Here is a 17,230-nt window from a genome sequence, read left to right on the forward strand (position 1 = left end):
GGTTTTATGTCAAGATTGTGATCTTGAAAGCTTGCTGCAGCTGGTGAAAGGGCTGGAATAGGGAACAGTCCTTGTGATGTGACTGAGAATTTACAGAGAACCAAAGCCAAAGCCTGCATTTAGCTTGGGTAGGGCTTAAGCACCACTGCTGTCCTCTTCTTCTGCTTCTGAACAGTTACCCTGGTCCCAGGCTGAAGCCATACACAGAATACAGATGATAATGCACTGTTCCTCAGGAATTTCAGCCCATTAGTTACGTTCTTACCTCATGTTCTTTGGGGACATCATTGCAGCTAAGTGAGGGAAGTTCCTTCTTATCTCTTTCTCGGAAAAAGCAAAGGAATTGCTGAGATTGGAGAAGTGGGGGAGCTGCTACTATACTGAAAGAGGCAAAGCAAGCTGAAAGAGCCTGACAGCTCAGGGCAGCTACACATCTTTTTCTGCTATTCCAAGTATTTTAGTCTGCTTCATAGTTCCTCCCCTCCCTTCCTCCTCATTGTGACATGAGGCTGCCAAGCAGAAAGGGAGAACCTGAAACCTCTTGCCTTGAGGCCTGGAAGGGGAGGAAATAGCAGTTTATAGTGCCAGATTAGCAGGAGACTGAAGGGTACAGAGGGGTAAGGGCAGATAGTGGCTGGGGGTGGAGTGGCATAAGGGAGGGAGAGATGCAGCAGAGTTAAGGAGGAACACTGGATTAACTAGGCTTGGGAGAATGTACGGTAAAAAGTCAAGAATCTTATAATAGATTCAATGTAACTTCATTTGGGGAGTCCTGCTTTAAGTCCCAAAACTGGAGATAACCCGTCAAAGTAAATCTTTAAGCACATGCACGTACAAGTATGTTCCTTATGTGACATTAAACAGTTCCCTATGTCAAACAAAACTAAATACCACACCCCGTCACTCTTCAGATACAGTATTTTGAACCTTGACTTCCGTGTAAGCAACTTCCTTAACACAACGTATCAGTGATCTGACAACCATTTTAAACTTTAAAAAGTTTTTGACCTTTTTGGGATTTTTTTGTGCAACTGCTGAAATGCAAAGGTTTCTATGTCTATCATTATGTGATATTAAATGGTGTAATAGTAGCAGCTGTACTGTACTGTCACCACTGCTAGGTGGTTCAAATGTGACAGTATCCTTACATACGAGAGATGTCATCACATATGACAGGAAATTTTTAACAGTTTTAGAAAATATATGAATGAGTCTCTTCCAAACTCATCTTACTGGAACTCTGTTACAGAAAATTACCCACTAGTGTCATAATGCTCTATCACACTTCCTTTATTTTTACTCTTCAGTTCTCAGTTGTGTAAACACCCTACTATCATTCTGTCGTCCCAAAAGGGGGCTTTTTAAAATCTTTTATCTGCTGTTTCTTCATAGGAAATGCCAGACCATAACTGTGCTGGGAGATTTTGAACTTTTGATCAGCGTTCTGGTAGCTGCCGTGGAAGTTTTTCAGATTTCTGTAGTCAGAGATACTGCCTTAAACCTTTCCAGTGGAAATTTATCATCTTATTTTGTCTTCCTCTTGTTCTTCCTCTGTGACTTTCAGTGATTGGGGTCTTTCGCCTGTCACGTTGCTTCCCCTCTCGCAGGCTGCAGAGCTGCCTATATTAGGAAATGCGGCCGAGCTTGACACTGGTGTCAAGGAGCAGAGGTGAAAAACTGCGGGGGTTGCGGTGAGCCCCGTCCTGCCCACCCGCTCGGGACGGCGGATCTGTGTGTGCAGCCGAGCCTGGGCCGCTGCCCCCCTCCCCGCTGCTCCCCTTCCCGTTGCCGCGCCCGCCGAGCTGGAAATCCCCGCCAAGGAAAGCACGTTCTACGGGCGGGTTTCCCCGCCGGCCAGCAGGAAAGTACCCAAGATCCCTGGTGCTGTCAAGGGCCGGGGCCTCCCTTCCCCTCAGCGCTGCGACCCGACCGAGCACCGCCCCCGCGTCCAGGGCCCCGCACCGCCCCGGGGGCCGCTCCCGCCGCCCGGCGGCGCTCGCTCGCGGGGGAAGGGGAAGGGGAAGGGCAGGGTCCCGTCCGGCCCCGCCTGCGCCCGGCGGCCGCCGGGACTTCCCGGTGCGACGCTGCGGCCGGAGTTTCCCGGGCGGGGCGGTGCCGGTGGGGGGCTTGTTTCCCCCCGCTCCCTGCCAGGCACCGCATATAGGCTGGGGCGCTGGGGCGCGCTGCGGGGCCCGCCTGGAGGCCGTGAGTACTGGGGAGGCGGGGGGGGGAGATGGGACGGGCAGATGGGACGGGCGGGCCCGGGACGGGCCTGGGACGGGCCCAGGCGAGAGGGCGCTGCCACTGGGGGGGCAGTGGGGGTTGGCTGCGCCTGTGCCTGTCCCCGTCTCCGGTGTGGCGGAGGAGCCCCGGGGTGGCTGAGGGTCCTGTGCCGCCCCAGGCCGTGGAGGGGAGCGTGGCAGCCTTGCTGGATCGGCTCGGGCGAGGCCTGGCGAAGCCAGGGAGGGACCAGGGGGCATGGGGACGTGCGGCTGTGGCTGCTGGGGGTGCGGCCACGGACAGACCCCGCCGGGCGCCTTCAGGTGCTCTAGATGTGTGCCCTTAGCGCAGGGGGCTGTTTTCGTAGTGCTGTGTCATGATGACTGTTTTGAGCCTTTCCTGGAAGAACTTTTTAGGAACCGATGCTCCATACCAGACTGTTAAATATATAATTTTGTATTTATTCACATATACAAATATAAAAACTTTGTATTTGGCCTTACCTGAATTTTTGGCGAAGTTTAGATTTGCTGATGTCCTGTAAGTCAAATATAATTGGCTTCACGTAAATTAAAATTTCCAGTGCTCTTTAAGTCAGTGTTATAAAACTGGACCTTCACGTTTGAGAATCTGCAAGTTTAAACCAATTTAAATGGTTGCAGCTTTAGTACAGGATCTTACCTTTAATTATACAGCTGGTGATTAAGTAGACCAATTAATCCATCTGCCAGAAAAATTCTGCTCGTGGATTAAACAGTTTTGCATGTGTGTCAGTAACAGGGAAATTAAGTGTGTAAAATCCACTCCATATCACAGTGTAATGTTGACTCCCTGAAACTTTCTAGCTAACATGACACAGGCTGAGAAAGTTGGGGCTGTTCAGCCTAGAGAAGAGAAGGTTGCATAGAGACCTCATAGCAGCCTTCCAGTATCTAAAGGGAGCCTACAGAGAGGCCAAAGGTTCTGTCAGGAACTGTAGTGATAGGGCAAGGAGTAATGGGTACAAATTGAAGGAGGGGAAATTTAGGTTAGATATTAGGAAGAAATTCTGTACTGTGAGGGTGGTGAGACACTGAAACAGGTTGCCCAGGGACATTGTAGACACCCCACCCCTGGCAGTGTTCAAGGCCAGGTTGGATGTGGCTCTGAGCAACCTGGTCTAATGGGAGGTGTCCTTGCCTATGGCAGGAGGGATTGGGACTAGATGATCTTTAAGGCCCATTCCAACTCTTAAAGTTCTGTGATTACAAAAAAGCTTATGTTGTTTTAATTTGTGTAATTTCTGTTTGCATAGACATTGCATGCACCTAATTTTGTATATTTTGAAACACTCGTCTCTTTCTTTCTTACAGATTTTGTTCCACCTAAAAGAATTAGATGATTGAAACTACAGATACTTACAATTTCTTCTTGAGAACAGTCAGTATCAATATGGAGGCGTAGACACCTTAATAGGGACTTCAGTCTGAACTCTGGGAGGTAGTTCTGTGCAGAAATAAAGAAACTAAGGCATCAATTTTATTATTTTTTTTTTAATCTGGGGGTTCTGTTTACTCTGCCGTAAACATGGCGTGGAGAAAAAACTTAATTCAACTGTATAAAGCATCAGAATGTCCCGACACAAGGCAGTTAATTTATGTTACATTTGATAACTCTGTACTTGTAACTCAGGCACCAGGTTAAAACTGAAATGATTTGTTAATTCAGTGCTGACACCGTTTTGACAGAAAAGCTGGGGCTATCCCAGATTTGTTAACAGAGAGAGTTCATCCTTGTCAGAGGCAGTGTATAGGATTTGTTTCTCTAATAGCTGAGTATTCAATACATGTGGAGTTGTGTATAGACTAACTTCTTTAGTCTTAACAACTTGTTACATCAATATGCAGAAGTTGAGAAGTTTTTTTGGGAGCCAGTAGTTGCAAATATACCAGTTCAGTAATGTCAGTTCTGGGTCTCTATTTTTTGTATGCCCTTTGAACTTGATAAACCCTACTTTTCAGGTTCCTAATGAGGTTTTCAAACTAAAATCTATACATGCATATAAGCTACATATTTATCAGCTGTCTAGTGTGAAATCTAGTTCTTAAATCACTTAACATATGTTCTGGATAAGAACAATATTGTTTTAGTTGCCCCCAGTTTTAGTTTCTTTATTGACAAAGGATTAGTAAACCCTTTTGAGGTTTTTCCTGTTTTAATCCCACCTCCACTAGCCTGACAAATTGGTACTGCTCTCCCAGATATGCAAAAGAATGAAAGCATGTGATGCTTACATGATTCAAGGGAAATTCCTTTTCAACATGCTTTCTTCAATTGTTAAAATGGGATGAGGCAGCTTTTTGCACTGAAAGCAGTTTTGTAAACTAAACTACAAGAACTTCCCAAATGTTAAAAGGCTTTTAATCACGAGGCAGATTCTATTCATTTGCTCATTTGAAGTTACACATTAAAGTATTTATTGCTTTTGTACAGGCGGGGATTATTCCAAATTGCCTTTCATGCACACAACTACCTCCCAGAGGAAGACTTGTCCCATTTTTCCAAAACCAGTCCATTATGAATATAGTGGAAGATAGCCCTTTCTTGGCTAGCATCATGAGGCACAGTGCTGTGTGTGGTGAACTGAAGTATGACCTATCGTGTGAGCTCTACAGAATGTCAACGTTTTCTGCTTTCCCCGTTAACATGCCGGTATCAGAACGGAGTCTTGCCCGGGCTGGGTTTTATTACACTGGTGTGCAGGATAAAGTTAAGTGCTTCAGTTGTGGCTTAACACTGGATAACTGGCAACCAGGAGATAATGCTATGGAAAAACATAAAGAGCTCTGTCCTGGCTGCAGTTTTGTTCAAAGCATGCTTTCAGTTAACAACCGCGGACTGTCGTCTCGTTCTGCCTTTTTGCCCTCAGTTACAAACAGTCTCTCACCATCTCTGCGTTCCATATCGCTTTCTCCAAGTTTAGAACAAGTTGGATATTTCAGTGGCTCTTTTTCCAGTTTTCCTCAAGACCCAGTAACTACTAGGGCAGCTGAAGACCTTTCATTCTTCAGACATAAGCTTTACAATCCTTCTATGAGTACAGAAGAGGCTAGGCTACGCACCTTTCACTCATGGCCACTGACGTTTCTCTCACCCACTGATCTGGCAAAGGCTGGACTTTATTACTTGGGGACAGCAGACAAAGTTGCTTGTTTTACCTGCGGTGGTCAGCTGTGTAACTGGGAACCGAAAGATAATGCTGTGTCAGAGCACCGGAGGCACTATCCAAACTGTTCTTTTGTGGAAAACCTCACCCGAGACCAGCCAAGTTTCAATGTTTCAAATGTGAGCATGCAAACCCATGAGGCACGTGTTAAAACATTCATCAATTGGCCAACCAGAATTCCAGTTCAGCCCGAACAGCTTGCAGATGCTGGCTTTTACTATGTAGGTAAGAAAAACAGACTGCTCCGGTTTTATTCATGCAGCTATGTCAGCATTTACTTTTAGGTAAATTGTGTGAACGTTTGCCACATATTTTGCCTTGTTCTTTTTTTAAAGGGCGCAATGATGATGTCAAGTGTTTTTGCTGTGATGGTGGGTTAAGGTGCTGGGAATCTGGAGATGATCCATGGATTGAGCATGCAAAGTGGTTTCCAAGGTAACTTGCAACATCTTTATAATAATTTGTTCACATTTGTAAATGCTTCTAATTTTGGCAGGTATGTAGTGTTTAACTTCACCGTATGACGTACTCTTTCTTTTGGATGTATTTCATGTGTATTTAAAAGCTCTGAAATGCTAAGGTGGGCTTAATTAAAACATTTCTTCGTTAAACATGGTATATAATGCTTTCCACCTCGTAATTAAAGGCCATGTGCATCCCTAAATCACTATTAGCAAGTGAGACTGCATTGTTAATGAGCATATTTGTCTAAGAGAAGCAGTCAGAAAGCAGACTGGGGAGAGCATAGGCTGTTGAGAAATGAAGTATGTGTAACTTATTTGTTCTAGTTCTGTGCCCATGCTGAATCCTCTTGAACCAGTTTGTCGGCTTGTGCAGTTTAGTTTCCTACATGTGGAAGGGCTTGTGAGGAACAAGTGGGTGTTTAATATGTCTCTATTGAAAAAATAACAGAAATAACTTTTTAATGTCACCCCTAATTAAATGGCAATTGCATACCTAATTTCTATCTGTGCTTGTGAAAATTGCCACCTACATTAATGGCAGAAATGACTGTACTTAATTTCAGGAAAGCTAATTATAGTTCTTCTCATAGTAGATCTCCAACTACGCTTTCATGGGCAATTTACTACCTACTGTTGGACTACATGATGTGTGTAGGGTTAAATGACAACTTTGTTTCTTACTGTGTAAAGCCTGTCAGTAAATGTACAGAGGAGATAAAACTCTGACTTAGCGAAGTGGATCTGGCTTTGATAGTGGTGTTAACTTTTGTTAAATTATTTTGAATGATTTGAGTAGGAGATAAGAATGGTAAGATGCATGTAAGATAGAAACAGTTCATCACTGCACTTTGTAGTGATGCTGACACAGTATCATTTCTCATGACATGCAGTTTTGATTACAAGTGGTAGCAGAATGTAAAGTTGCTGCATTTATATATATAAGCCTACTGGCAGCTGGACATCATGGAAAAGTTTTATCAAACTGTCACCTGACACTAGGCTGCATCAAGCTTCCCATTGAGTACTCTTTCTCTTCTGAAGGAAGAGAAACATAAGTATTTAAGTTACACTGGATTTAAACTCCTTTATTCTTCTGTATTTTTTTTCCTTTGGCAAGTTGAACGTATAATTTGATATGTCAATTTTCCAGATGTGAGTATCTGCTTCGTGTCAAAGGAAGAGAGTTTGTAAGTCAAATTCAGGCCAGATTCCCCCATCTCCTTGAACAGGTAAACTTTACTGTCCTGTAACTTTGCTTTTCCCTTGTTGAAGAGTGCTGTGTCCTTTTTCTGAGTTTGGTCCATCCTTCTGCCTCATTTCTGCATATGTTTCTCCTAGGTTTCTAACATGATAAATGCTCTTCATGATCACGTACAAGAAACCAGTGCTGAACCATGGCTACTCTTGGACTAATAGAGTTTAACTTTTACAGATTACTTGTGGAAAGTTCTATGAGGCATGAGCTCCTTTATGTTAAGAGAGGGAAATTCTGTGGCACTGAATAATGCAGATCAGTAATTATTATTTCAGAAATCAGTCATGGACAGCCTGAATTATTTCTATCTGTAATTCTTATGGCAAAAGTATGCCAAACTCCTCTTCATGGAAGTGGTCAGCACCAGCTTTATATTGATTATATAGTTGCACAAATTTGCAGACTTATGTAACTGCCTGTAAAATATTTAATGGGTACCACTCAGGTAAAAGGCTTAGCATGGTTTGTGATGGAAGAATGTGTTAGAAAGGTACGTAGAGGGAAAAGCAGTATTTTGATACTAATGTAGTTCTTTTCTGTTCCACAGCTCTTGTCAACCTCTGAGCCGCCTGTAGATGAAAACATTGATCCCCCAAGTATGTATATTAAAGCATGTTTTTACACTTCTTCAGCATTTTGCAAACTCAATGATTGCTAAGCAAATTAGCTTTGGATAGCCAATTCTTACATTTGTTCGCTAAAAGTGAGATCTTGTTTTTTATTTTCCTTATTTTCATGCTAGCAGCTCATATTAAAATTTGTGGGTTTAAATGCTTGGCACTTGCTGCATTTGTGGTTTTTAGTTTCAGGGTTTCAGTTAAGCAAAGCAAGTATTGAACTTGGTGGAACAATTGCTAGAGGGTGTCATAACCATGCAGTTATGCAATTCCATCTTTAGGCACATAGCTGAGTAAATGCTCTGAGTTGAGCAGCAGAGGTTAAGGAAGAAGGTAGGACAAGCTGATAAAAGTGAAGTCTTTCTGGGCTGGATTCTAGTTATGGTAGAAAAAAATCCACTCACCCTCTGGGAGGAGTTTATGCTGTCCTAGTCCCTGCTGGTTGAGGACAATGAGTAGGAGTCCCATGTGTCTGGTGCTTACTGAGTGGAATGGAAAATACTGATCAAGACTTGGAATAGAGCAATTGTTGATACTATAAACAGATTTCCACCCCTCTCCCCATTCCCCCAAGACGTTTTTCAAGGCTGAAGTTAGAAATGACTAAGTATAAAAAAAACTGTTAAGACACAATGGAATTCTCAGTGGTTTCTCTGGATTATCCTCGATTTTAGCAAAGGCATGACATGGATTGATGTTTATCTTGTATTCAATCCATGACTAAGTAACTGGCTTCCATTTTTAAAACTACTTTTAAAAAATTCTATTTAACTACTGAAACTTTTTACTGCCAGGTGTTCATGTGTGTAGGTAACGTTGATGTGTCTGACTTCTGGGTTGTATAGATATTTTATTCTTTATATTATATACGGTGATTTTCCTCTTTGATTAGTTATTCGTTTTGGCCCTGGAGAGAGTCATTCAGAAGATGCAGTCATGATGAACACACCTGTTATTAAAGCTGCCTTGGAGATGGGATTCAGTAGAAGGCTAATAAAGCAAACAGTGCAAAGTAAAATCTTTACAACTGGAGAAAACTACAAGACTGTTAATGATCTTGTGTCTGATCTGCTCATTGCTGAAGATGAGAAGATTGAAGAAGAGAAAGAAAAACAATTAGAAGAAGCAGCATCAGGTACATATAAGGCATAAATAAAAGTGAAATTTGAAGTGGTTTGTAATATGTATAGGTTTTCTTTTGTTTGGATTCACTAAGTGATTTAGTTTCATTGCTATTAGGATCAGCTTCTCTAAAAGCGTTGTCAGGATATCTGTATGGAACTAGCAGTCTGGGAATTGTTTCATTCCCTTTTAGGAGAATAGTTCATACCAGGGGCCGAGGGTTCGAATCATCTCTTCTTTCCAAAGCCATTTTTCATTTGTGTGCCTTTATATTGCTGTTAATAAAATACTTGGCACACTCTACTAATTTTTTTTCCAAATTTGCCTACTCTTTAAGCTGCTTGAATCAGTAAGCCACCATATCCACCTCCTAGAAGAGGCCATAAACTGCTGCAAATTCAGATTCTGTAAGATGGCCAAAGATATGCTTTACTGTATCTGACTCGGCCCATGTACATCAGCAATTTAGTGTTTATTTGACGTGCCTTTAACATTTCCTGTAGCTTCAATACCATAGAAGTTTTGCAGCCTAAAGAAATCCTTCTGGATTTGAGCTTGTGAAGCATAATGAAACTTCTTAATTATAAACTGACTTAAGGCTGCTTCTTTGCTAGTCTTATTTCTGTCAAAAAATTATGGATGGATTCAGCATTAAATCCTAATGGAAATTTTTTTATTGTTGTTTGTGGTAGACTTAAAAAAGTCTCCAGAGTCTGGTTGTGCTGTTATTCTGGGGTTTTTTTGTACATAATTCTGTTGGACACCTCTTAGAAGAGCTTTCTTCTATGTACAGACATGATTTTGCCTACACTGACTAAAGTTAACCTCTTGGTTGTCGATAAGTTAACATTGGTGTTATGCAGAGGTGTTTTTTCTTTGCAGTTCTCTGGAGAGTGTAAGTCTCGCTAGTGTGGAGTTAGACAAGAACCCCCCAGATCATTTAACCTAGAGATGGGAGCAGGAGGTTTCCTGGGTGAAAGGGCTTTGGCTCAGAAGCTGCTTTTATGTAGTTTTCTTAAGTCTGTTCGTTATGTGAATACCACTGAAACTTACTGAGGGCTTTAATAATGATGTGTAATAAGCAAATGGTTCAAATAGAGTGTAAAGAATGTATCAATTATTGTTAAAAAGAAGTGCAACTTGGAGTAGTGTATTCCTAACAAATATCTAATCCTCCTTATGTTCCAGATGATTTATCCTTAATCCGCAAGAATCGCATGGCTTTATTCCAACGTTTAACATGTGTACTTCCAGTCCTTGGGAGTTTACTGTCAGCTAAAGTGATAACAGAACCTGAGCATGATGTTATTAAGCAGAAGACTCAGACACCATTGCAAGCAAGGGAACTGATAGATACAATTTTAGTGAAAGGAAATGAAGCAGCCAGCATATTCAGGAACTGCCTACGAGATTGTGACCCTGTGCTCTACAAAGATTTATTTGGTATGTCTGGATTTCTTTTGTTTGTAAAAGATATAATTTTATAGAAGTCTAACCAGTGCTCTCATAGCAACTTGAAGAAAAAGAAACAAACAGATCCTGTTTCAATATAGATTAGTCAAATGACAAGGATTTTTTTTCTCCTGTTTCAGTGGAGAAGAACATGAAGTATGTTCCCACAGAAGATGTTTCAGGTACCTTAAATTCTACCTTCTTATCTTAAAGGGTATTGTGGAACAAATAGCTAACATAGAAAAATTACTTTGTTTAAGAAGTAGGTTTTATGCTTTATCCTCTCCCTAATTCTGCTTTAGTAAAATGGACTGAAAAAGTTAACCAAAATTTGAGTGCATGTGCGTTAAATATGGTTTTGCACCATATGATATAGAGCTTTCTGGAGCTCAACAATTGAAGCACATACTGGACTTGATCCTGATACAAGCTCTCATTCAGGTATTTGGTAAAGACTGGAGAGGGGATAGTTGGTTAGCATTCCGCAACAGGGTTCATCTCTGCTTTTCCATTGTGGGTTATAGGTGCCCTGACATCTAGCTGGACCCAACAGCTGGGTACATAAACACTTGTCAGACATAGGATTGAGTTTGCTCTGGTTCTTAGTCCTGTAGTGTAATCTGTTAACAGACTGCAGAAAAGTTTACAAGCCTGGATATAGCTCACTTCCAGCAGTCAGGCTATGCTCTGTGTTTCTGATATCCAAGCAAGAAAAGTACAGTGTTTGCTCAAATGTAAACACTGGTTGGCCTCCAACCCTGAGCTGTCCATCATCTCTCAGAAGTGGAAAGTACAGACTGGGTCCTTGCATACCACTTCTGAGCTCTGGAAAATGTTCTTATTTTCTTACTGCCATCTATATTTAGTGAGTACAGATGGGGAAATAAAGGGTATGGCTATACTCTAAATATATTTTGATATAATATATACACATATTCAGGCTGACAAAAAGTTAACTATTTTTTCCAGGTTTGCCTATGGAAGAACAATTAAGAAGATTGCAAGAGGAAAGAACATGTAAAGTTTGCATGGACAAAGAAGTTTCTATTGTTTTTATTCCATGTGGTCACTTAGTGGTATGCAAAGAATGTGCACCATCCCTTAGAAAATGCCCTATTTGCAGGGGGACAATAAAGGGCACAGTCCGTACATTTCTTTCGTAAAGAGGGAAACTTGCAAAATGTCTTTGTTCCTGTCATCTTCCAACTGCTGAAGCTTAAGCCAGCAGTGTCTTAAGAATGGAAAATTGTGGTACAGAAGGTGATTAACCAACCACCTAACACAGTTGTGTAATAGTAAAGTGTATCATCATTAGGAGCGCACTAGGCCTTCGGTGCCAAAGGCTCTTTCTGTTCATAAAACCAAGTCAATATTAGGTTTTTGTGGTGTTCCTTTCTGAATAGGGAAAGTAGATACACTAGTGTCACTTTGAATAAAAAACTTTTTGCTTGAGTTCCTAAAATGGAGCTTGGCACAACTCTTCTCATGAGTTTCCTCCATGTGGATGTGAGGAAATATATTAAGTTTGCTGTTATTAATAATTAATATTAACTTCAGCTACTCCTGTTTTGGCTTTCTTCTGGACTTGAGGAGAAAAGAGGCTAACTGTTGCAGGAACAGCAGGAATTTTAGAAGTTTTTTCATGTCTTGATACTTGTGTAATGTATATTACTAATAGTTTGTATGAAGACTGAATTAAATATTTCTACTTCTCAAAGGAGTGTTTGTTTACTCTTTTCCCATTGTTGGTTTTTCTCTGTAGACTTCCGTAACTAGAACGCTGTCTTTTCCTTACAAAATTTTGGGGTGGTTTGCCTCCAAAAGTACAATAAAACTTAATTCCATTTGTCTTTCTTTCATTTTTGAAGTGAGCTTCTTTGCTGCTTGCTGATTCCCTCTTTATTTAAAAACAGAACCCCCCAAACCCCCAACAGCATCTGGTATTTTCTTCTGTCTTGATTTTTCAAAGGATAGAAATTCTAGTCCTCATCACCTTAAAGATGAGGCAGAGGGTAGCTCTACAGTCTTTGTGCTAAAGATTATTTGTAAAAGCTATTTTTCTGTGTTTGGAACTTTATAGTGATTGTGCAATTAAATAGTAGGATTTTCCAGCCCGCTCTGAAGTGTTGTTTTATAAGCTAGTAGTCTAGGAACTCCTATTCTCTTACTGATTGACTCTTACTTTACCCTTTTCAACTTTGTATGCCTAGACTTGCATAGTAGATACCTATGAACACCTCTGTTTGTAGGTATTTTTGCAAGGATTTCATGTCAAACAGTGGAATAATACTGCCAGGATAACGGCATCAGATCCTGCAGTGCTGGAGTCAGTTTGTCTGGCTCTAATTTAAAGTCAGTCATCTTCAGCCCACAGTTGTCTAAGTGGACATTTAATGTCTAAGTGGACTTCTCAGTCTTCAGACCTGGATTCTTTAACTGTAGATTGGCTTGCTGTAATTCTTTGAAATGTAGACTTTTGCCCAATTTTATTACATGTACATATCTTCCCTTTATTTTTTTATTAAAAGTGTAAATGTTTCAAAACTAGCATGTAATTTTAAACAGCTCTGATTAACATACTTTTGTTTTTCTGGTTTTGAAATGTCATTAACAGTATACTTTCTGCAGATTAAGATGAATCTGCAGGGGGAGCTGGAGAGGTCAGGCTCACCTAAAGAATGTGGAATTGTTAACAGGTAAGTGTTGTTTCTGAACAAGGAAGAGGACAGGGAAAAACATGGTAGAAAAACATAGTAGCAGGCAGACTTTTTAAACAATGCATTTTTGGTGTTTTTTTAGAATGTAGGGAGTTAGAGTTTTCAGATGTTCCAGTTAACTACATATAGATCAGATTAGAGGATATACAGGGCTTTAAAAAGAAACCCTCTGTGGTTCAGGTGTTCAGTGTCATTTGTGATGCCTGAGAGTATCTCAGGGCCTGCAATATACCTCTCAGCCCTGTTTGATCAGTGTTTTGAATGTCCTGGGCAGCTTCAAACAGCACTGCCTGTCTGCATCTAGGTACCTGAATCACTTTCTGAGAAGTGGGAGAACCTGATCTAGAAACTAATGGGTAAGACTCTTTGACCTAGTTTTGTCAGGAAGGCTTATCTAGGGTATGGCTTTCTGCTACACCTCACTGTAATGACTGTGGGTTCCCTGCTCGATAATGCTGTACGTGTGAGCAGCTATGCTCTCTCCTCAGTACTATTCCAAGAAAGCTCTAATCAAGCTAGTTGTCTGTAGCACATTGCAAACAGGACCCTGGCAAAACGTTAAACCATGGAGAACAATCTGCTTAGTGTTTTATTTGGAGAGGATCAAGTGACAGAACCAGCTGACCGTGCTCACACTTTGTTCTGTGTCCACTTCCTTCTTTGAAAGCATTTTCCAGAGCTCTGACTGGGTTGAATAGCAATAAACAGCCCCCCTCCCGCAAGCACCCTCTGCAGCTGTGCTGACCAAGCAGCTCAAATTCTTGGACATCAGCATTTCAGGATTTCAGGTCCATGGCTTGTCTTGAGCTGGCAGCGTGTGTTTGCATTGCTTAGGGGATGTAGAGGATGTGAACTTTAGTATCATTGCACTTCAGTGGTCAGACTTGCTGTAAGAGGAAGATAGAAGGCAATGCTCCCAGCTCCCATAAATGAGCAGTTTCTTTGCTGGAATGAAGCTTATCATATCTGCAACGGATCTGGAGCAGTTGCAGTTTCTGATACTAGTTTCCAATACTGCAAGATACAGAGGTTTCCCAAGTGGCAGCTGTATGTTTTGTGAAGCTAGTGCCATGAAGCTTTATTGTAATTATTCAGCAGTTTCCTGAATTTTTGTGTTCTTTTTTTGACTGAATGCTTATCTTTCTCTTCTGTTTGATTTTAAGCATTGACCAGGAGGCCCAATGCTCTTCAAACTGAAGACATCATGTAGTTCTAGTACTGCCACCAGTCATAACAAAGCTCTGCTCTTACATGCTGAAATGAATTGCCATATAGGAAATACCTAGGAACTCCATTAGCATGATAAAAAAGAAAAATCTTTATATTACTGCTTTTTCTGACTGAGAGAGTTAGTGGTTGTCTAGTAGCTCCATAGTGCCATGCTCTCAGAACTTGGTTCTTTGCTATATTCCTCACAAGACATCAGAAATGAAGCACATGAAAATTATAAATAGTGTGTTCATCTGCCTTTACTTCTGCATTGCGGCAGTTGCAGTCTATGAGGCTGGGGTGTGCAGTGTCATGTTTTATTTTGCAGATGGACTGAAGTTGCAAATTCAGTTTTCTGAACACCCACCTTGGTTCCCAATTACCCACCGCAGTTCAGGCAGATGTATTCTGGACATAAAAAGGTATTCTCTGTTCTGTTGAACTACTTCACAGGTAATTGTTGTCACTCTTGCTCTGGAGGTCACCATTGCATTAAATCACCAGTCCTTTGGTTCTGTTCTTAGTTGAAAATGTGATCCCAACAGTTACTGATGCTCCAGCCCACCCTTCTCACTGATGGCTGCTGGCATGGGACCTTTGAAGCCTAAGAGTCTTGGGTATTGCACACATCCTGCGCAAGGAGGAGCAGCACTCCAAACATTTTCTGAAAATAACATAGCAGGATCTGTGAGGAGAATTATTTTCTTCTCTTTTGAGAGACCAAAATATGCTGGAGCATAGCAGGAAATTGTTTGCACAATAAGCAGTGTCCTAGCAGTGTCCTTCACATTTAGTTTTGGCTTGGTGAAATTTTTTTAGGGAAAAGCTGGAGAACTTGCCAAAACTTTCTAAGCCCACATGTTACGGTGTGTAAACTTAGAACAAAGATCTTCCTTTTGGATCAGTTTAGCTTGACTTACTGCTGCTGTATTGTTTTGGCAAACAGAGAAGTGAAGTACTTGGTACTAACAGAGTCTAGGACAGGAGGTAAGGCTGTGATTTGCCCAAGGGAAGATAGTTTTAATTCTAAGGGAAGAACATAGTCTTTAGAAGAGTCATATATGCAACAATCAGAGTAAGAAAAACTCACTTGTACACACACTCTTTGCTTTTCTTTATGAACCCTGTCAAGGAAAATGAGTTATGGACTTTTTCTTCTAACACTTTGGAAGCACCCACCACTTCAGGGCCGGGCAAGTACAACACCTTGGTTTCCCAGCTATGTTAAACTTGATATGGAGAAGGTCAGTCAAACAACAGACACACTCAAAATTTTGAGTATAAGAGTGAGAATGTATTTTCCTCTTGGTATTCTAAAAGAACACTTAAGAGCCCCCAGAACTTGGAGTCCCTTTTATTCTTTCAATTTTCAGAGTTCCTGAATTGGATGTTTTGATGTATAGGGATAACCTGACACTGAAAGATAAAATTAATCATTGTGCCAGTCTTAAGTAAATCAAACACTAAATTTTAAAGCAAGCTAAAGCTTAGATGCTGTGGTATCAACATGAGGAATTGCAAGTCCCTGGGTCTAGGCAGTTTGTGAGGACTGTAAAATGCAACTTCCTAAATTAATTTTAACAACTTTCCTGGTTTTTAAGGCTGCTGTCTCAGTCCTACATGAACTGGGTCTCCTTCAGTGTTTTCTAGAGAATGTGTTTACATTCTGTACAGGTCCATGCTCATTCCATCTGCTTCCATATCACAGCTAAATTTTTAACCTCTTGAGTTATCCTGGCAATTTCCAGTCTCTGATGCTGTTCCACTTTGCTTTTGGCAATACTGTAATTTTGTTGCTTATATCTTTTCAATAAAGCATGTTAAGAATGCTGTGTAAGTCTTCAGGACAAAAACAGAGGGGCATGAATATGTAAGAGCTTTAACAGTCGCTAAACAAAAAGGAAAGGTATGAAAGATTTACAAATTTTCAAGTTATCACAGTAATGTGATCTTGCTTAAATAGGGGTTTTTTTTAAGTAAACCCCAAAGAAAGCACCATTTCTGGACTACTTTGAAGCTTTTGAGACAGGGCCCCATCACTACAACTAAGCTGGAAGTGCTATGATTTGGTACTGGCTTATAGGCTAAAGGAAAGGTGCATGAAAAGGGAAGACCTGTGGGAGGAAGGCAGAATGCTGCAGCCCTGAGATGTGACTGTAAGGCTGATCTTGATGTGTCTGAAGGGCCAAAGTAACATTCATGACAGCTGACCTAAGCTGGCTATGTTCTGTAGCCACCGGATGACTTCCCCAGCCTGTAATATTAAATGAAATACATTTTAACATGAAGCACAAACCCATGAATTTTCAGGATAAAAAATGAGGGTAAGGGTTGTGTAAAAGAGCTGTAATAATGAATTGAATGCTGGTGATGGGCTTAAAATGTGATACTGCAAATGCAGTTCTGTGATGTGTCACCAGAGGGGTTCCTAAGCAAGACAGAACTCTGAACTGCATTGCTCAGCCATCGGTACTAATGAGAAAACAGAAACACAGTCCTGGAGAGGGGATGGACTAGAAACAATTAAATCATCTTTACAGTATCAATAAATCCACTTAATGAAAGGCTGAGTGACTGTAGCATAAGTATACCTAGACAAGGTAAGGAACAATTTATGCTAAAAATTTGTTGCATAAAATGAATATGAACTTATGATTGAATTTAGAATAATTAAATCACCAGAGAACTAAGGGAGAAAGAGACTTCAATGGGGAAGGGATTTTGTCCAGTATCCAAACACCTGAAAGGAGGTAAAATTTTATATTTGCACTGACACCTATGAAATCTTGAGCACATACTTCTGCTTTACTGTAGTAATAGGATTACAAAATACATTAGAAATGACTGAGCTGGGCAAAAATGCACTAGGTCTGGTATTCTATTGTATAAAAGTATATACAGTGAACACTTCTTATTCAATGGTTATGACTGTGGAAAGGATTGAGGGAATTATGAAAATTCAACTGAAA

At 40.9% G+C, this 17,230-nt stretch overlaps 1 protein-coding gene across 1 annotated transcript; it reads left to right on the forward strand.

Moving 5' to 3' along the window:
• Positions 1-2,032: 2,032 nt before the first annotated feature.
• BIRC2 (baculoviral IAP repeat containing 2) lies at positions 2,033-12,052 on the forward strand. Its single transcript, XM_064645158.1, has 10 exons — positions 2,033-2,205; positions 3,573-3,639; positions 4,693-5,650; positions 5,761-5,860; positions 7,040-7,118; positions 7,692-7,740; positions 8,654-8,896; positions 10,072-10,326; positions 10,476-10,517; positions 11,305-12,052. Exons 2-10 carry the CDS (start codon positions 3,598-3,600, stop codon positions 11,496-11,498), a joined length of 1,962 nt encoding a protein of 653 aa, XP_064501228.1. The 5' UTR covers positions 2,033-2,205; positions 3,573-3,597; the 3' UTR covers positions 11,499-12,052.
• Positions 12,053-17,230: the final 5,178 nt, after the last annotated feature.

Source organism: Pseudopipra pipra, chromosome 2, assembly GCF_036250125.1.
Source record: "Pseudopipra pipra isolate bDixPip1 chromosome 2, bDixPip1.hap1, whole genome shotgun sequence".
NCBI classification, from domain to species: Eukaryota; Metazoa; Chordata; class Aves; order Passeriformes; family Pipridae; genus Pseudopipra; species Pseudopipra pipra.

Bases quoted from the DNA above. Each gene is read 5' to 3' on its own strand.
- BIRC2 (XM_064645158.1), top strand. From the start codon at position 3,598: ATGATTGAAACTACAGATACTTACAATTTCTTCTTGAGAACA. The intron at 7,119-7,691 runs GTAAACTTTACT...TCTGTTCCACAG, and splicing joins TCCCCCATCTCCTTGAACAG to CTCTTGTCAACCTCTGAGCC. The intron at 10,518-11,304 runs GTACCTTAAATT...TATTTTTTCCAG, and splicing joins TCCCACAGAAGATGTTTCAG to GTTTGCCTATGGAAGAACAA.